This window comes from Vanacampus margaritifer, chromosome 3 (genome assembly GCF_051991255.1).
Source record: "Vanacampus margaritifer isolate UIUO_Vmar chromosome 3, RoL_Vmar_1.0, whole genome shotgun sequence".
Classification (NCBI taxonomy): Eukaryota; Metazoa; Chordata; class Actinopteri; order Syngnathiformes; family Syngnathidae; genus Vanacampus; species Vanacampus margaritifer.
This window is the reverse complement of record NC_135434.1, coordinates 19,483,047-19,504,691: the sequence shown is the minus strand read 5'-3', so window position 1 is coordinate 19,504,691 and position 21,645 is coordinate 19,483,047. Positions and strand designations below refer to the sequence as shown.

The following is a 21,645-nucleotide window of genomic DNA, read 5'->3' as shown; positions in this document are numbered from 1 at the left end:
ATAATGTGAAGAACTCCCTCGAGCGAATCACAATTAGCAATCTGGCTGGCAAGGTTAGTGGAGGAGCTGGTTTTCTCCAGAAACATGCATACTGTCAATGCGTTGAGGAACGGTTGTATTAAAAAGAGTAAGAAATTAGGGTTGGGGTATGTTTATATTTTAAGTCCTTTTCGCCTTTGCATAACTTTTATTAGATTCGGTTTACTCACTGACTTCCCATGCAATTTTTGGAGCGGGAAGTATCCCCAAACCACGGCAAGCTACCTATCACATACCCCCCCCACCCTTACACCTAAATTGTTACCTTCGAACAACAACAAACATTTAAACAACTAAATTGCTATTGTTAAACAGCCTTAATAACTGGTTGTTTTTTGCAAGTAACCGTCTTATTGCTTATCTCAGTTCATTTAACATGATTAGTGATAGTGAGAGAAGGAACACAAAGTGTTCTCGCTCTCTGAATTAGATCATAAACTCGATCTCAGAAGGGTGATAATACTGAGAAAATGTTGAGGACAATCATTAATTTCAATAAACACACTGCATGCATTTAGGTTACACAGTAAATAAATTTGTAGAGAGCTACGGTGAAGTCTTTTTTTTTTCTTTCTCCTGCTTGTCTTTGTTTTGTCTATCATGTTTCCTGGCCAGCTCTTTGACTTTCTTTAATCCATTTCTTTGCACATAATTTAAAATTGCACATTTCCTGTTTGGTGCATGCTGGTGAATAAAACATGGCACTATGTTTCTCAATGAATGCTGGTTGTGATTCACTAACCAAATCTACAAGTGGGACTGGAATGTGAGATTGACAGGTTATGCATCCATATCCACATTCAAACGATTTTCAACATTTTTAATCACCAGATTGCAGCCTTGCTTGTAAACACTCATTATGTGGATGAACACAAACAAACAATAACGGTGTATTCTTCCATTATTGTAATGCTGCGAGCCTGCGTGAGTGATCCTCTTCCACTAAATTGATGGGAAGCATAATGACTGCAGGCAAAAAATGAACATGATATCATGTTGAAGCTTATTTCCAATAAATCTCTTATTGTTACATAATTTTATTTCATACAGTAAACAACCATGACAAATCAGAATTTTCTGTATACACATACACACATAGACAAAATTGTTTGTACCTCTATGTTAATGAACGAAAAAACAATCATGATGATAAAAGAAATAGTAATAATAAATGAAAATTTGATAAAAAATAAAAATAACCAATGTAAATGAGACATTGCTCTGAAAAGTGGTTGAACAGTCCTTGACAAAAAATGATGGCATCCCTCTATAAAAGTTTGAAAATAATTTGATCATAGTGTCATGTTCAACCATGGTGAATCCTCTAATTACCATCACAGGTGTCTTCAAACTTGTAGTCAGTCATCCCTATTTAAAAGGTGACAAGTAGTAACTGTGCTGTTTGGTGACAGGGTGTGTTAACACGATAAACTCACAGAAATATTTCAAGCCTAATTTAAGGTTTATGTAATTTTTTTACATAACAAATTCCCATTTAATTTATTTGAAATGCATAAACCTCAGGTTTGTGTATTTAGTATTAGTAAAGTATCATTCCTTTTTTTATTTTAAATATTTTTGGGACGTCTGCATTCAGTTTAATCCCCAAAACATAATAATGTAAACAATTTGTTTGTTAAAAATAAATTTTTTTTACATAGCAGTATATTTATCGTGTATATAGGTAACCTGATTATTATGTAATTCAAACAATATACTTTATGTATTTTAATTAAATGAATCATTATTTATCATATATTTGTAATTATACTTTATTAATACTAAATACATAAAGCTGAGGATTATGTGATTTTTATGAGGCTTTATTAGACTAATGAATATGTATCATATAAGGTATATTTGGTAGGTTTGTGTTAAAATTATCTATAAAAGAAAAAACAGTAAATGGGAATTTGTTAGTTAAAAAATTATATAAATCTTAAATTAGGCTTGAAATATTTCGCAAAGGAGAGACTTGTCCCAGGGGATTAGAAAGAAACCTACAGACAAATACCTCTTTAGAGTTCAAGACAAAAACACTATCTCCAAGCAGCTTGATGTACCTATAACAGAAGTTGCACATATTTGGTCCTCAAGACTGTAGTCAACCTCACTGGATGAAAAAAAATGATAACAAAGAAGCAGATAATACATTATGATCACAATATGATCATTGTTTGAGCCAAAGTGGACAATGGGAGACGAAGACCAAGGAGAACGGCAATGTTGAAAATAGAGCATTAAATAAATGAATAAATCCAAACTGCTTGTTGACCTTTCACAAAACCTCTGGGAGAATGTCTTATAGTCAGATAAAACAAAATTGGAGCTTTTGGGCAATGTAAATAAGTTAATATTTACAGACACAAAAATGGAGCACATCAAGAAAAGAACACTGTCCCTACTGTGAAACATGGATGAGGTTCTGTTGTGTTCTATAGGGCTGCTTTGCTCCATCTGGAACAATGTTTCTTGAATCTGCGCAGGGTACAATGAAATCTCAAGACTATCAAGGTATTCAATCGCGGATCATGGGTCTTGCAACAAAACAACGAATGACCCAAAACACCCAACGTGTGCAACATGCACAGTCTAATTTGCATTGTTTAATTTTCATTAAAATTTGTATTTATTAACAACCCAGATGTAATATTCCAAGCCATGTAACATTTAATTTGCTTTTGTTTTGAATGTGAGTCTTGTGCCAGCTGTGCGGTCGTTGCTGTCTGTGCGCACCGACAATAATCCAACATCCCCTCATTATGTAACCCTGCTGGATACAGATATTTATAATCTGAAGTTATGACATCATCCAGCCACCCAGCACAGCTGACCATGACAAGCGTTTGGGGTTGGCATGCAAACTGGCCTGCCATGGTAGGTTGTTACTTGTAGTCACTCTGCGACATGATTGCGACCAGGCTTAATTTATTTATTTTATTACCCCTTCCCTTTCACCCCAGGGGTCAATGGGTTGTGAGAAGACTTGCAGGGTGGAGAAACTCCTGAAACAGTGTCAGAGGGAGCGTGTTGTGAGCCTGAGACAAAGGTTACCTGCAGCGAAGAGGAGCAGTCGGATGAAAGGCACAGACAAGGTGAGCCCGGCGTTCTGTTAAGCCTTCAGTGAACGAGCTTTTAATTCAGCCGCGTCTGGTCTGGACACAAGCTGCACTTGTTGATGCCCGCAGCCACAATCTGACCTCGTGCTGCACTCCGCGGCTCCAACTAATGAAACCGTGTTGTATGCGCTAACATGACTTTGTATTTGCTTGGGGTAAAATACATTGCTCCGATTACAAAGAAATACTCTAAAACACGACGAGGCCTAATACTATGCGGTATTTTGAAGATTTGCAAAAATGCAGCTGGGTTTGTGCATAGCCTCGATGCCTTGTTAGTGTCCATGTGCAGTCAGTCTGTCATTGTATTGTGGTGTGTGTGTTTGTATGTGTGCTGTTTCTGCTGCGACTGCTTTGCAAGGAAGGGTCATATCGGGACGAAGGTTTATTACTATGGTCCTTAACCCTTTGACCTCTGATGAAAGCTCTCCCATGGGTTGTAAAATCAGGGAGACTTACGATTGTAACGACTTCCTAGCGCATGAGAAGGTTGCACGTTTTTAGCACTGTAGAATTTGACATGAATAAGTTGTGACGTGTGGTTGCCCTGAGGAAGGATGGCTTTATGTTGTTGTTGATAAAAATCCCACAATATTTACAGTATTTTTTGGCATTTGCTTGAGATGGAGTTCATCCTTGTTCTCTCCACCCTTTCGCTGGTTTTGAATGACGCTTGTCTTTAATTTGGGTAAGATCGTTTGCTCGTTTTGCATTCAAACGATAATAAACTGGGATTCAGTGTTATTTTTCTCTTAGAGCTATCTGCCTGTCTGCTTTCTAATCACTGTTGAAGTGCCCTTGAGCAAACCACCAACATCCCCTCGAGCATCTCTCCTTGCATGCCTGCATGTGTGTGATCTGGTTCTCCGTGTGCTGTGCAAACAAAATTTACACGGTAATTTGATTTTCCTCCTCATGGGTTTATAGTTGGTGTAATAAAAATAAATAAGTAGGCAGATTAGATAAGATCAAGCCCCTTGCACAGTTTTTGTTTTCCCCCAACATATCATAAAAACACAAAAAAGCGTACACCCTGAAATCCCTCAAGATCCTACATTCAAACTTTTTTCCATTCTAGACGGCACAACCTAGTTGAAGCTTAAACAAAACTTATAGCAGCTAACAAACAAACAAACAATTTTAACACATATTGCAGCTACTACCACCACGATCATCTCTGTCCATCTGCTAAGCTAAGGGCCACTAGTCACTCAATATAGTAGTGAGAAAACGACCTTTACTGTATGTGGTAATCAGACAGATTTGAGCAGTGTAACATCAATTTAGAAGAAACATCGTCTACCTACCAATTTCACCAAAGCCTGTAAAATAAAAATTGGGAGTACCTACCCGCCCAACAGTTGACGTTTGCAGTTTTAAATGTAACCTCGCCTAGGCATCGCTTGCCTACCACTGAAATTCCTCCGTGTCATTGCTGTTCCTATTTTTTCGCCCTGACTTATAAGATCCCAATATTTCAATCAATGATCTCAACTGCAATTGTCTTACTTAACTTCTCTCTATTTTTTTTAATATTTTTTTTACATCATCTGCCAAGGTAAAAAAAGTAACAAGCCTATTTTGACAAAATAAAGATTTAAAGTACAGATGTCTGTTTTTAAAGTAAAAAGTCATTGAAAATACTCAAGTAAAGTACAAATACCTGAAATACCTTTAGTATAGTAATGAAGTATTGTATTTGTATTTTGCCACTTCCCACAAATCCCAACTATACATACTTCTTCTAATGTATTGAAACATACGTAAATATTTGGCTATATAGAAGATAGCATGTGAAAGTAATGGAAGGAAAATTTGGCTGAAGTGATATATCTTAATTCCTATTACACTGATTCGGCATACATCAAATGGCAGAAAAATGTCTGCACTCAGTTATAGATTTGGGTTTTGCCTGAGCAGGATATATTTATACTACTTGGAGGTCTAACCAACAAGAAAATCACTGTTTGGGTGTGAAAAACCAAGCTGAGAGAAGATGGAAAATCAATCAGAGCCATTATGCAAGCATTAGTCATAACCGTATAATTATTTGGAATGCCCTGAAGTAGCAGTTCACCAAAACAACTGCTTGACAACATTTGCCATGTTATCATATTATGTTTTGACGTCAAACCCGAATGCTTTCATTCAGAAGTTATCATTAAATAGTTTACACTGTAATGTACTTGCACTAGCGTATCTGACTCACTATACCATACGGTACTTCAATATATTGTACAATCATGAAAGCGTAGTTGTACCTGGATGTATGAATGTCACAAATGACTTGCAGTACATTTTAAATAGTACTCTTCATCCAGATTTGTAGTGAAAAACACCCTAAAGTTCTAACCATCCCCCCCAAGTTCGAAACGTGATCAAGTATACTGTCATCAAATGAGCAGTCGGTGTGCCTCAGTAGTGCACCTCTGCGTTCGGTATTCTTGTTAGCTAATGTCTGCTTCTCCATGTCGATACTTGACTTGCGGCGAAGGGTGTCTTGGTGCCAAGTGCACTTATGGACAAGATTATGTTAGAACATGGTGTTTATGGACAAATTGGGTTGCACAGAAGTCCAATAACAAGACACTACAGAAGATCAAATCGGGGATGTGTTTACTACTATTAAATTAGATATTTTAGTAGTTTATTTTTACATTGCAGCATTAAGAAAAGATCTGCTAGGCTACGACATTTTTGATAACACATCATAATTGTGTAATTATAGTCTAAGGTGACCTTCAATTTTTTTTTTTTTTTAATTCAAGCGAAAACCTTCACAAAGGAAATGTCAAAACAGTTGTTCACACCTCCAAACCTGCCTCAGTCAGCTGAGTTCAGACATGCCTGCAGCTCAACTTCCGCCCTTGGACATCCTTTTGACAGCTGTCTGAAAAGGTTTGGCTGCATATCTCGACTCCGACTCCAAGGTGGGCAGGACTGCATTGAATCATTATTACAAAACGCACACACAAATAAAATCACACAAAAACACAATCACTAGAAGCAAAGTAGATGATGCACTCCCTTGTGTAAATAGGCTACATTGCTCTCGAACCCAATTTTCTGTGGTGGGCCAATACACTGTTAAAAAAAGAAAAGAAAAAGAAAGTAATATAACAGAATTTTTACTTTTTTTTTTGCAAAAATAAACAGATTTTACATGTAAAATGTAAAATAACATCAAATCACTGTAAAAACACACAATATTTCTGTTATTTTACAAAAAAAAAGCATTATTCGAAAAAATATTGGAAATAGCTACATATATTGATTGTTAAAATACGTTCACAAATGTATCGTAGTTATTTAATGGAATAACATTTAAAATTACATTTTAAAACCTTAAAAAAAAGACAAAAATTATATATACTGAGAGATTAACAGTTAAAAGGTGTCATTTTACCATAATTTCTTTGTGAATTGACAATGTTTTAAAAGTGAAAATAACTACAATTTCTGTAATGTCTTATAGATGGTAGCATTCATTGTATTAACATTTATTTTGAAAGGACAAAAAAGATATACACTGTAACAAAAAAAATCGTAAAAAAACCTGTAATTTTTCAGCAGCTTGGGCACCAGAAAAATACTGTGAAATAATAGAAAATTACTTTCTCGTAAAAAAAAAAAAAAGGGTAATTTTCCGGCAGCTGGGGCTCCAGAAAAATACTGTGAAAAAAAAAAAAATACTTTCTCGTTAAAACCCCCCCGGTAGATTTCCGGCAGCTGGGGCGGCACAAAAATACTGTGAAATAAAAAAAATTACTTTCTCGTAAAAAAAAAACCCTGTACATTTCCGGCAGCTGGGGCGCCAGAAAAATACTGTGAAATAACAGAAAATTACTTTCTCATAAAAAATTAAATAAAAGGTACATTTCCGGCAGCTGGGGCGCCCCCAAAATACAGTGAAATAACAGAAAACTGTCATGTCTGGGAGGATCTGGCTTTGGTTGAGGGCCCTGAGTGGGTTCCCGCCCTTCCGCGGGTTGACCAATCCGGGCCCTCAGCCACTTGTGCCTGGCCCCAGGTGTGGCTAGTTACCCAATTAGTGTGGGTGTATTTAGTTCCCGGGTGGTGATCAGTCCGTGTGGGATCATCACGGTCAGCCCGGGAGTTCTGGCTGTCATTTTGATTTTGTATCTTTTCAGGTCCTTGTTGATTTAATACTAACCAGTACCCTGGTTAGTGTTTGTTGTACAATAAAGTACGTCAGTCTAACCCGCACTCCTGCCGTGGTTCTCCTGCCTCCCTGCATTTTGGGTCCTCCACCTTACACGCCGACAGACATCACGCCGCTCCGTGACCACACCGTGACAAACGACTTTCTCGTTAAAACCCCCCCGGTAATTTTCTGGCTGCTGGGGCGCCAGAAAATACTGTGAAATAATAAAAAATTACTTTCTCGTTAAAAAAACGGGAATTGTTTTTTTAAATATTTTTTTTATTTCATTTAATTTTATTTTTTTCAGTGTAGGTGTTTATTTTGGGATAGTTACAGAGCTGTAATTCAGTCATTTACGGCATGATGTTATAGTGGTTAGCACATCTGCCGCATAGTTGTGAAGGGGGTTTGACTTGTGTAGTTTTTCTCTGGTACTCCGGCTTCCTTCCACATCTCCACAAATTGTCTTTAGGTGTGAATGATTGCTTGAGCCCTGGAATTAGTTGCATACCAGTCGTAGGTATACCCCACCTCTCGCCCAAAGTCAGCTGGGAAAGGCTTTAACTCACTCACGAGTCAAATGCGGATAAACTGTGTAGAAAGTGGATGGATGAAGATGCTGACTTTTTTCTACTTTGGGTCCATATTGGGCTGAAGGTTATAGCGAATCTAGGATGCGCATTCAATAAAGAGTAAGCAGCTATGACTGGAAACACTAGGTAACACCCAACCCCCTTTTTTGTTTATTCACAAGGCAGAGGACACTCAGCAAGCACACTAAAGCTTGTGTGTTGTTATGGTGCATCTACTGATAAACGGCCACTGTATGATTTAAACTAGATTGCTAAGAGGGTCCCGCTGGAGGGGGAGGGAAGGCTCATGGTTGCTAGGCATCCACACTAAGGAAAGCATATTTCTTTTGGGCCACTCACCTTGCTTTTCCCACAACAAATGCAGTTGTCTTGTCAGCCACAGAGGGCAGTCATGGTGCACTGCTATACTCCACTTTGCCCCACAGTGGGAAAATTGAATATACAAATAAAATAATCCCTCGTAGTTCCCTTCTGCACTTAATTTCACGATCTTTGATTGGATGTGTGCAATTGTTTGTGATGGCCGATTGATTTGGCCCACCAATCAGTAAATGCAATGTTGTCAAGATGACCCTCAAGGGACTATTGGTGTACTCTCTGTGCACCCTAGTCATAAGGAATCCCTGTAGAATCTTGCAATAAAAACAAAACAAAACCAAAACAGAACCTCAAACGACCTTGCGAGCCCCAATCGTGGCTGGTCATGAGAGTGGCTATTACAATTGAGTAGGACCGAGTGTGAATGGAAGGCTTAATTGACAAAATTGTGTGAGACGACTTCCCAACATAAAACTGAGGATGAGCAATTGTGATCCAGGAAGATGACAGGCATCCTGGTATTGGAGTACTGCTCAGTGGTGCCGTGTACTGCACTGCCTCTGCACCCCTGCATGCTTGAGTCCGTGTGACTAAATGTGTGTGAGAGACGGAGAAAGTGAGCGAGAGGGAGAAAAGGGGGCGTGTTGATGTGTGTGCTCTGCTGCACAACTGTGGTAGTGTGAGCTGAATGATGCTCGATGGCTGACTCTCTCCCTCTCTCCTCTTCCTCTCGCTCTCTCTCTTTCTGTGCACTGCCCGGCTGTGCTTCTTGCCGCCGTGCACTGATGAACCATTTTATGCTACAGAGCTGCCATAGACATCATTTTGTTGCTTGCGTGTCTGTCCTTGTCGCCTTGTGGGAAGCACCTGCCACGACGCCGGTCTTTTAAGCGCTGCTGCTAAGGTATGGCACCGTTTGCCGTCTGCTGTCACGCCGTGTTTTATTTATTTATTTATTTATTTATTTATTTATTTATTTATTTTTACAATCCCGGGTTGTGTTTTGCTTGCCGTGCTGCAGAATGGCAGAGCTGCTGCTAAAAGGATAAGGATCTCTCACACTCTTTGAAATGACTCGTCTGCCTTTCACTTTGCTCTTCAACACTACGTCTGTTTTTCGGTAGTATCCTCAGATAGATCCAGAGGACATTGCATTTCATTTGCATGCAGATTCACTTCATCTATTTGTGATCCTTCTTATTAAAATTTTGATGCAGTGGGTTTAAAATAATACTTGCCTTGTATTTATGTCCATGGATGCTAAAAGGTGATTTGGGGGGCGGTTGTGTCAGCTCCAGTTGAAACCGCCTCGCCTGCCAAGAGGCATTCTCTCCTAAGTCTAAAGAGAAGTTGCATTCATAAATTGAAGATATCAATTCTAACGTGTTTACGTGGCTTGCGATTTCACACTGTAGGTTGCAGAGAATCATTGGAGAGAAGAGCACTTCTGAATGTTGTAATCATTGGATTTGTGCATGATCAGCATTTTGCCACGACATATAAAACCACGGATGACAGCCACAAGAGAATCTGGGTAGTATCATGACTACATAGACATAGCTTACGATGAGCGTGCTATCGCTTGTGTGCGCCCAATGTGACGCCTAAAAACAGTTTACACAATTCCGGGGTGCCAGTCTGGACATACACTTGAAATATGAGCACGTTTTCTCCCATTCATACTGTAGCTCCTCCTGCCCACCTTGACAAGCACACATGCTCATTCATCATTTGGCAGGTTATCCCTGAGCTGCCAGCGAGTGGCTTTTATCTTCCCTATGCAAAGAGGAAAGACATTCTTTTTTTAACTTTCACTAGGTTGAATAAGGTGCTGTTAGTGTGGAAGAAGAGCCTTGAAAAGACTGAGTGAATGGAAGGAAGCATACCAGCATTTCTGTACAGTGTGTTAAATCCATAAAGCTTGATCAAGCGTTTGTATCCATAAAACTGCAGTGTGTGCGGGTTGTTTTGATTTTTCTCTTTGTGTTTATTAATCGAGTGATTCTGAATCGATTGCAACTAGACTGCCCTGCTTGTCTTGGAAGGCGTTTCACCTTTCATCTGAGTAGTATCACGTGTTCATTCTACGAGGCATGGTTTGGGCAAACCCAACTATTTATGGCGGTTATCACAGAGCAGCAAATGGTTGTAAAGGTAGCGATGAAAAATCAGGGGGTCGACTCTTTCATTTGCAGCTTAGCGATGAGACAACTCACAAATGTCTGGGAAGGTATCTGTGACAAACAAATGGCAACCATTTGGGGCAGTATTGTGAAGATTTGTTCGTTTGTTTACCACAGTTTGAGAACCTTTGGGACCGTATGCAAACTCCTCAAGTAGTAGGGAAATACATGGATCAACAACAGCAACGAATCTTCCCCAGCATTCAATTTTCTGCTATCCACTGTCGAAGATCGATAAGTATAACTCATAATATTTAATATTAACTATTTGACTGCCAGACGTTTTCAGAAAAGGGATGCCGTGGGTGCCAGCCGATTTAAGCATTTTGACTGATATTTCAAGGTCCACAGAAAATGTTGTGTTTGGACTATGGAAACACACATAGTACCAAATGAAAGATTGGACTCTCATCTTTCATCAGAAAAAAAAGTTTGTTTCTACATTATTCTGTTTTTCAGTAATCAACAATAGAAAATAGTTAGTTTCACCCAAATGCTCTGTTTTGAAACAAATGTCTTTTAACGTCTTTGGCACTCCTCCGTAGGATTTTACTAAACGTTATTTAACGTTTTTGGCAGTCAAAGAGTTAAAAACTTTATCACTTACAGGCAGGTGCATTTCTCTTTCACAAACTTCTTTGTCACTCTCTTTTGATATTTGGGTCTGTAAACTCAATGCATTCGTCTTTGTAACTTGTTTTCACAGGCATGATGATCAATGTGGAAAATGGGTGCTGATGTCTCACTGAGCGCCGAATGCTTAAGAAAGCTACTCACAAATAACATATATTGGAACCAGTGTCATGTGGTCTCTAGTAGGGGCGTGCCAAAAAATCGATTCTAGGAATTTAGTCATTTAGTACGATTCAGAATTGATTTTAAATGTCCCAAAATCGATTTTATTTAAATTATTTCATACTGTCTTGTCTTTGTCTGTGTGCTCCTTTATTTGGAGCGCTGTTCATGTTGTACCTAGTTTGGCCACTGAGGGGCAGTGTGGTTCTACGCCGTCTAATACACTGTTAAATTGTATCCACCTTAGAGAGTAGAAGGAAAAAGTCACGATCAAGTTATTGCAATAAAAGTTTTTTTTTTTTTTTAGTGTGGAGCAGTTCTTTTGAGTGATAAAAGTGCCGCAAGTAGCGCGCTAATTAGCATTAGCGAGTCAGACTGGAGTAGATCATTCCAATTCCTTGCACATCGATAGAAGCAAAAATCATTGTCAATCAAATCATTTTTAATAAAAAAATCATTCTTCATCGAAAATCGATTCTGAATCGAATCGCAGACCCAAAAATCTGAATTAAATCGAATCGTGAGACATTCAAAGATTCCCTCCCCTAGTCTCTAACATTGGCGAATAAAAAAAAGAACGTTGGCAACATGTCCCGCGCCAGTTTGCTAAGTTTATTTTGCAAACGCTAGCCACTGTTAGCTAAACAATGGATTTGTAAGGACAAGAAAAACTGTTTGCAACATATTTGCAACCTTTTATGAACCCTGACGAAAGCCTTCACCAGTGTTGTCACTTCGTACGGTTGTGAGACGAAGGAAGCCCTTTTATGTATCACTGCTTATAAGTAATAATAATTTAAAAAAAGAATGACGGCACAATGTCTGATGTGTGCTGATGTTAGGTTAAAACATTGTTAAATACAGTCAATGTGAAAAATGCTTGCTTTGGAATATACTTCTCGCTGTCTTGGGAACCCATTTTCATGCAAAATATGATATTTAGACATTTTCATTTGTTTATTTTGAATTATGGTCATTTCCTTGTCATTTGCCCTTGACTCGTTTTGGGACAAATTCACTGATGAGGCCGTTATTGATGATTAAAATTAGGTTACTATATTTATATTTTGAAACATGCTTAAATATACCATATTGGAATGAAAGTGCAGTTTCACAACCTCTTTCTTGGTACTGTAAATGTCTATAATGTGATATATATATATATATATATATATATATATATATATATATATATATATATATATATATATTTTTTTTTAAATCTCGTGTGCACTTATATGTATAATTCTTTTATAACGAGAAAAGGATTTTTTTTCTAAGCCAAAAATGTCTACTATTCTTGAAAAATGACAAGTGAAGGTTACATTTTATTTAGCTCAGGACCAATTTAATGGAATGGAGTCATTGTTGCTGTACATGCATTGTGCATTTGTGCATAATGCTCATTTGGTATCGTTCCAAATGCGCTCCTGTAATGCATGTAGCCAATGTAAAACTTGGCATTTTGACCTTCTTCTTGTTATTGGAGAGCCCCTAGTAGAAAGAAGCTGAACATGGCGGATCAGTGGACGTTGTAGTTGTGTGTGTGTGTGTGTGTGTGTGGGTTGAGTGTGGTCTTAAGTGACTTGAAGCTTGGTCGTAGTAACAGCTGGAACACTGCTGCTGCTGGCGCCAGAATGTGGCCTCAGTAAAGCACGTGACCCACAGTGTGAGGCTTTAGTGATATGAGCAGCAGGGCCGGCCGGCCGGCGCGCAATGTTATGTAACACTATCTTCACTGGGAAACGGCTCCAGATATGCCTTCTGTAAGGCTCCGTGACAGCAGAGTGAAAGTGCATTATCATCGTTAGCAGCCGTGTCACTTGGACGGATTGTCGGACTGTCCCGCGCATGACAACGCAAGCAAGGCTTTAACACTCTCTCGTGTCCTGAGGCTATTCGCTGTAAGGGCAAATTCATCGCTTTGTGCCTTATAAGCTCTGATTTGCCTCGAAACTTTGTCTTCTGCATAAACACATTTAACATAATTGTACGCTTTTTTTTGTCCATGCACTTAAAATCTACCCTTTCAACATGACAGATAAATGTGTGTTTGTTTATACTGAGTGCGTGTTTGTTTTGCACAATTGCTTCTCAAGCTCAAGTGTTTTGTAAATTGGCATCACGTGCCAGGGGTCATGTCTGCAGTCTGTCTGACGTTCAGGACAGACTGTTGCTGACGGTGCCAGAGGTCATCTCAGGGATCTGGAGGCATTCATAATTGATGTCTCTGAAGTTGATTAGGCCTGTTCATTCCCTCAGATGGACAACACTGATTGGAGAGTTCATGGATTTGTGAGAGTGATGCTGACATTGTATAATCAGTTTAACATGTTTGCTCTAAGACTAAATGACCGACATTTACAAAGCTCGTATTTGAAAGTGACGGCATTGGCAATTTAGGAGCACACTTAAAATAAAAGTAACATTAATGGAAATAAATAGATTAGCTTCCACCATTTTGAAAAACATTTCTACAAATTTTGGAGTCGTCTGTGGATCAATTTGGTTTGAGTTCATCCCAAAGGCACTTGAGCCAGTTGAGGTCTGGACCCTCAATATTTTCTGTACCAAAATATACACCAAAATAGGTATAAAGATTGAGAACATTAAGGGTCTGATTTACTAAGATCCTAAATTGCATGTTAAATCTAGTATATTGAGCACACATAATATAGTTGGTAGTTGATGGTTATGTTGATCTACTAAGATTAAGATATTTACCAGTGTAAAACTGGTGAGACTAACTTATTTAAAAGAGCGTTTTGTGCTTTAGGTAGCTGTGATGGTTTTCACCATGGAACATTTGAGAGAGCAAACCTGCAGTTTCCCATGCTGGTCTGGACCTTTTTTTTTTTTTTTACAGGTGTGAATACACACAAACAACTCCTGGTGTGGATCAAACAACCAGACTGAGACCCACCTTTTGAGGTGATCTCAGTCTTCGTCCAAACGGACTCAGTGCGGTTTGCTTCAAGTATGAATACAAGCTACTGCTGATCCACACCAACTGCAGGACACACGCGTCTTTTTTCGGGCTTAACAAGCCTCTGTTATGAGGACCAAAACTGCTAAAATTCTAAATAAATAAATGACTAAATACATAAATAAATGACTAAAAGTGAAAATAAAAACGGATATAAAAAAATTTAATTAGAAAATTAAATAAAAAATAAATAAATAAATGGAAATAAAAACAACACAATACACTGTGTGCATATATATATATATATATATATATATATATATATATATATATATATATATATATACAGTATATATATATATATATATATTAGGGGTGTGACTTGCCTAGTACCTGGTGATTCATATGTCACGATTCGATACCAAATGATCCCGTTGCAAATCTATAAATTTATTATTGCCAATTTTTTTAAACTCAAATTTAGAAAATACTAATCAGTAAATTTGTACATGTACACTGTAAGATTTGTATGAAAATTGATTTATTTATCTGAAAATTAAGGCTTATAACTGAGCCACTGCATTTAACAAACAGATTGCAGTCTGTTTCATGTTTGAACAGCACTGAAATAAAATATTAAGGCTTAATGTTCCATTAATATAACATTCTTCCATGCTTAATGTGTGAATCCTAGCCCTAAGTAAGACGTTTTGTTGAATATTCCCAAAATAAATTGATGTTTAAAAATCGATTCGGCCGCATATCGAATCGATTCGAGAATTGCGTGCTGTAATATCGCGATATATTGCCGAATTGATTTTATCTAACGCCCCTAATATATATATATATATATATATATATATATATATATATATATATATATATATATATATATATATATATATATGTATAGATATAGATATATATATGTATAGATATATATACACAGAAATAAATAAATTTGTATTTAATTTTTGAATTATATTTTTTATATTCATTTTTATTTTCACTTTTAGTCATTTATTTATTTATTTAGTCATTTATTTATTTTGAATTTTGGCAGTTTTGGTCCATACTGTCAGGACGAAATGTTATTCAAATGAGGGGGCGGTCCTTGGGAACAAGAAACAAGGAAGTCTCGCCAGCTTGCATTGGAGATCTCCAGCAATGGATGTCTATCTTGTCCACTGTCACCACAACTTGCGACTTGACTTGCCCGGTGAACTGCCCGGTAGAGAATGTTGTACTAAATTCATACATAATCTTCCTCTTTAGCCAAGCTGCTGTCTGCATTTTTTGGGTCGGGGTCTCCTTCCGGTTCCTGCACGTAATCAACGAGGCTGTTCCAAAATTAGAAACACCATTGCGGAAAAGAGCTGCTCTTGACACTCACAATTATTTGTAAATTTGCATCTACAGCACAAATATGCAGAGCAGGAATGCAGCACATAGGAATTCCAGGTTTTCCTCCATTTCTAGGTTTCTGCTTTGTGTGCCGCCCTTGCATTTCTTTCCAAAGGGAGCACAGATCGTCACACGTGTTGATGTGTTTACAGAATATAGTTTACTGACAAAAAGTACAGTGAATACGAACCGCACCAAACGAAAACAAATTAATTAAAGTTTGCTTTTGCTCCAGACCAAACAAGCGGACCAAATGACTTTTCTGATATAAATACACCACAAGATGCAAATAAAGACAGTGTTGAAATAAGTTTTGTCATAGGTGATATGGCATGACTCCTTCTTGTGACTGGCTCCAAGTCAGCCCTTAGATTATTCAGAAGCTTCGAAATTGCATTGCAAAAAAGATGATATCTTACAATTATATTTGGTCTCAGTCTCAGGTTTGCTAAATCACATTGTGCATTCTAACTTAATCTATATGCGTTTACTCCTCCAAGAACCGGCAAAATGAATTTTGCTTGTTTGGTAGATGCAATTCTGGTTGTACCTAGTTAGCAGATCAGCTCCTACATTTGTTTGAGCAATCATGTTTACACGCACAAAACTTTAGTCAATCAGGGTCTTGTCAAGCCTGACCTGATTGCTTAAATTGCTTTGTTCTCTGCATTTTTAAACCATGCTAACGGGCAACTATGACATGTGTCTCACTCACACCCCAAAACAATATTAGCAGGCAGCATCCTCTGTCACCGGCTTTGTCTGACATTCACCCTTCACACAGCCTGTTGGAGGTTAATTGCACTCTTTGATAGCACATTATTGTTAGGCAGGGCAGCACACATAGAATAGGGCAGTTAATACAAGGCAAACTTGCTGCTCCAACCCACTTTTAACTTTGGGCATGATTAATTGAAAGCTAATGTGCTCTGGAGTCAATGCTATGTGTTCATGTGAGGGTGTAATTGATGCTAATGTCCTGATCAAGCTGAATTTCACAGTGGATTAACAGGGAAAAGATGGCCTCTACTGTACTGCATGTGGCTGCTGTTATTTCGTTTACAATGATTTGTTTTCGTTAGCAGTGTGATAGCGCATGCTACATCATTTTATGCTAGAAGTCTCTGTGGTGCTCTTCAAGCCTCCTCCAAGTCTTACTTGGATCAATTGTTAATGTTTGAATAGCCCAGCAGCGTAGGCACCATTGAAATGAGTAAATCAAAGTCTGCCTTGGTCCTCTGAAGAGCTACAACACTACAGACAACGTACCGCTTGCGTTATAGAATTGAATGAAGCGGGACAGTTTAGTTTGAAACTGTGCTCTCATAGTCGTTTTGCGCTTCCACCCATGTAAGAATCTCTTTTTTCGCTCATCCATCAACAGTGAACTTTAGTCAGTTCACTTTTCTTGTCTTTTGCTTCACCACCTCAGAGCACTTTGTAATAGAAAAGGCACTATCAGCATTTAACACCATTTGTTAAGTTCCGAGGTAAACTAGCAAACATGTACTATGCACTCATATGCATACACTCATAATAGGGTGACCAAACATCCTATTTTGACCAGATGTGTCTACTTTTTTATATCCTGTGTTGGTGTCCGGGGTTGGGGGTACACTTTAATGAAAATGTCCTGTTTTCATTGCACAACAAATTGTAGGCAGAGTGCGCCGTCTTTTTACCGTAATTGGTAGACTACTAACTGCTCCCAAGTCGATTGTGAGGGATGTAGGGGGAAAAAAAGGCGGGTTTTGTGTGTGCATGCTATTAATGTTATATATTAAAAAGTATTTCACATTTTTTTAAAGAAAAAGTAGGGCAGCTTTTTAGGTAGCGCTCTTCTTCAGTGTTCAAATAAGGTGATGAGCTACGTCAGTAGCCCATATTTTAGCTCACTGGTAACACTGCGCTCACAAACCGGAGATAGGGTAGGTGTGCGGGTTCGATCCCCGCTCCTTCGATAAAAAAATCAAAAAAGTTTATCGCTAAATCAAAAAATAGTCACCCATGGATACTCCTCTTCAAAAGCATTTTTGAAAAAAAAATGATACAATTCTCTCTCTCTCTCTCTCTCTCTTGCTCTCTCTCTCGGGGGGAGCGTTTATGCGCCGTGATTGCATATAGACAATTTAGACAGGCGCGTGCATGGGGCGGCGCGGAGAACGTGTTTGGAGCGGTGGGAGAATACTGTGCGGTGCGGCGAAAATCCGCATATTCACCAAAGTTGAAAAATTTGAACTTTCTTCGCATTTCGCCTGGCGGCCTGATGGGCTGATATATGTGCCACATCGGCTTCGGGGATGGACTACGTCACACACTGCGCCCTGTCTGTTGTCACCTGAAGTGCAACAGCACGGGCAGCCACTTACCCCTGTAAAAAATTGTATCCCCTCCTGCGGGTACAACACGTTTTTCAATAAATACATGAAAACACACGTGGGGTTTTGTTATGTTATTTTGCACATCATTGAAAAAAAACAAATTTTGAATCAAAATAAGTTTCTCACGTATGCTTTGTTACAATCATGTTAAAGTAAGTGCAGAAGCCTAATGCATGTGTAAGACCTGTTGTGTTTTATTGTGTGTAACTTATAGGTACGGAGACCGGAGCTAGTTGTATCACCTTTTATACTTTTTATTAATTTCTTGGAATCATATAATGTGAATGGCAATGCCTCATGATAATTACAGATTTTTCCTTTTGGAAAAAATAAATACAAATAAATAAATAAATACACACACACACACACACACACACACACACACACACACACACACACACATATACATATAAATATATATATATATACAGTATATATAGGGCAGGAAGGATAGAAGGTTACGGCACTGCCTTCTGCTATGAGAGACAAATACTAATTGCCCATTGGCCCTGAGTTGGACATGTGCAGCTGGGGACACGCACCTAAAAATATCTTTGCTCGTTCCCATAAATGGCAGGCACGTGCAGCAACATTGCATTAATAGTCATTACTAATGGATGGCATGGACGAAAAAGGTTGTTTTCTGTCCATGTCCTCTATGCCAGGAAACAGACCAAAGTCACACCAGCAGCAGGGGTTGGACAGGAAGCTCAGACTTAAGTGCCTGCATAGTGTAGGCAGTGGGCACCTTCGTGTGGTGGCAGAGATGTCACATGGTAGCAGCTGAGCAAGTAACATGACATCTTGTGTTTTGTGTGTGGCCCAGCAGTTTCCATGTTTGCTACGTCAAGACTCGAGCTCCATGCAGAGTTGGCCCGCCATGCTTGAGTTGTGTTACACCTCTGCCACTATGGCACAAAAGCCGCATCTGGTTCCACCTCACTGGAGCTATGAATAATTAAAACCTTGCATTATTATAATACTAATATGCTAAAATTACAGATGTTACATCAGCATTTCTGGATAAGTGGCATAATATGGGGATAGAATGTTCCTGTGTGGGTTGCATTGTGATTAAATTAGTATTTTTCTTTCATTTGCACACGCCACTGTAACAATCGACAGTGTGGCACCGCGCCACAGGGTGGTGTTTTTTTTGTTTTTGTGTGTTGCACTTCTTCGTTTTAGGCTTGAATGTTTTTTTAATGTAGTGGAAGCTCCGGTCATTGTAACGCGTGGTGGCGCCATTTTTTTCTGTCTTAATAAAGTGAATCCGAGGACTGCCAATCCTTTTGTTGCTTTTACAATTTTTTGCTGACCCGTTGCGTCATCCATGGCCACTGTTTGTGTGTGTGTATGTGTGTGTGTGTGTAAAAGTGTGTGATTAAACATTGAGAGAAAACTGCTCTGTGAAACCTAAACAGGACTTAAACAAGGTAGCCATTCATTATCCCAATGAACTGATGTTTTATGACATGCACAGATAACAAGCAAAACATGTGACTTTTTTTTTCATAACTGGTTGTTAGTCAAATTTTTTAATAATTTGCTTCCAGAGTTCACTTTGGACTGTTTTCAGTAGATGCGTCAGTCTGTTTAGGCAGAACTTGAAAGCATCACTGAAGGAATTGTTTGTGTACATGCGGCTATTGGATGTGTTTGTCCACTCTGACCACCTGCTGGCTCTTCGCAAACACTCACCTGCACACTAAATTGGAGTGCAAGGCATCTTTTATCAGTGGAATATTGCAGTAGCAGTGAACCTTTACTGTTTTTTAATGCATAAACCTGTTGGTGATATAACGTGCCTTGTCAGCGATAAAAAGCCTAAGAATATAGAAATATATTTCCTGAGAATACACAAATGAACTATTGATTTACTTTCAACTTTGTCTCTTTATTCCCGCTCCAGGTCCAACTAAGAAATAAGGCGGTGCCACCGCAGCTCCCCAGTGTACAGCGTTTGGACAACCCTTGTCTTCTAGAGAACAGCAGAGCAGCCTTGAGCCTCATCCCTGAGACCCTGAGAAGCCACAGGCTAAAACAGAGCTTACTGGTGAGCTCATCTTATGAAAGGTTGATACAAGCTTGTTGATACTGGGCTGGGCAAGGGTCCGACTCCATACAAGGGGAAATGTTCACACAACATTTTGCTTCACTTTTCAAAGAACTGACACATCAAGATGCTGATTAAAGATCAGGATTGTTAGATGTGACCTGAATGGTCACCATGCTAATACAGTGAATAATAAATATTTTGTGTAAAATATGGAAAACATGGTGTAATAGAGCAAGTGTTGTTAAGTTATCATGATCCTTCCATGGTTTGTGAAACAATCTTAGCCTAATCTGGTCTGCTTAGTGTCATGTTTGAAATTAATTGGGCTTGATATAGTCTCATTCTGTCACGATCTTTGATATCGATTTTTAGACAAGAGAAAACACTACTGCATTAGCCTCAGAAAATCCACACATGAATGGTCAGTAGTACTTTTATTTCACATTGAAAACGACATGCAATGGTCGTGTACATGACCTGGTATCAGATCGATCCCAGCGAGTGTCCCAACACCTAATTGATCGAGCTTCTCAAGCCTGGATGACTGCCCAGCAATTTAAAATAAATAAATAAATAATAGATAACTTTAGGACAGATAACTATCAGACTGATATTGGGAAAAAATGTCACATTCACCGGTCTGATATCAACAAAACTGGACCGATAACAAGAACTGCTTGAAATACATTAACGTTGGTCTGGTTACCACTGCGATAAGCCTCTGCTGCATGACATAGCAGGTAAATATTCAATTGATAAAATGGACACGATAGTAGTTTTCCAGACTTATAAATGGTTATTTACATGCATGTTTGTTTACATACATCATCAACATTCAGTTGCGCTGCTTCGTTGCTCGTCTCTGTTTCAGTTCGGTTCACATCTGTCATATGGCATAACTGTGTAAAGTAGCGCTAATGGCAGCTAAGTAGTGCTAATGCTAACTGGCACAACCATAAGGGGGACCGGATTTTCAAAATTAAAAACCGTGACACGACATAATGTAAAATAAATTTCACCAAATTTCATCTGTAACCAATCTTCGTCAACTGGGTGCGAAAGATGGCCGACATGCGCATAAATCACTAAAGCTAAATGTTATCTTGGTTGACTGTTCAACAGCGCTAAACAAGACAAAGCACTCACCACTATCCAACCTTTTTTGCTCGGTCCCTGCAGCTATTCGGAAGCTTGCTGTGTCGGTCACGCAGTGTAACATTAGAAATATACCACTAGAAAGCTCAGCTTGCATTGTCTGACCGGCGACTGGTGACGGCAGTGGATTGTAGGACCTCATTTCCCATGATTTTTAGATGCGAAAGTAGGAAGCGGTTTGAGTCCTGCTACCGATTAGATGTGGATGCGAATGAGAACACAAACGTGAATATGGAAGTAAATAGGAAGGAATGTAACAGTTAAATTGGCTTTTAATGGGTTTATCGTGAATCGCAATGACAACTAAGTTGACATACACATGGCAAAAAATGGGACACCGGGACGTGACCTGCGTAATATCGGGACAAAACAATGAGGTTGGTGAAAACTTGCTTCCCAGTGCTCAAAACGGGACTATCCCGGTCAAACACGACATCTGGTCACCCTAGCAACCATGCTACATACAACATACAAGACCAATGACAAAAAGTGCCTCATTCATGATGGA

The 21,645-nt window shown here is 38.7% G+C and overlaps 1 protein-coding gene across 1 annotated transcript in view; it reads left to right on the top strand.

Moving 5' to 3' along the window:
* Positions 1-2,901: 2,901 nt before the first annotated feature.
* The window catches only part of rimbp2b (RIMS binding protein 2b), a 104,714-nt gene continuing 85,970 nt past the window's right edge, over positions 2,902-21,645 (top strand). Inside the window, 3 exon segments of the mRNA XM_077560277.1 lie at positions 2,902-2,916; positions 3,003-3,134; positions 19,836-19,979. Coding sequence (XP_077416403.1) covers positions 2,914-2,916; positions 3,003-3,134; positions 19,836-19,979 — 279 coding nt within the window. The 5' untranslated portion in view covers positions 2,902-2,913.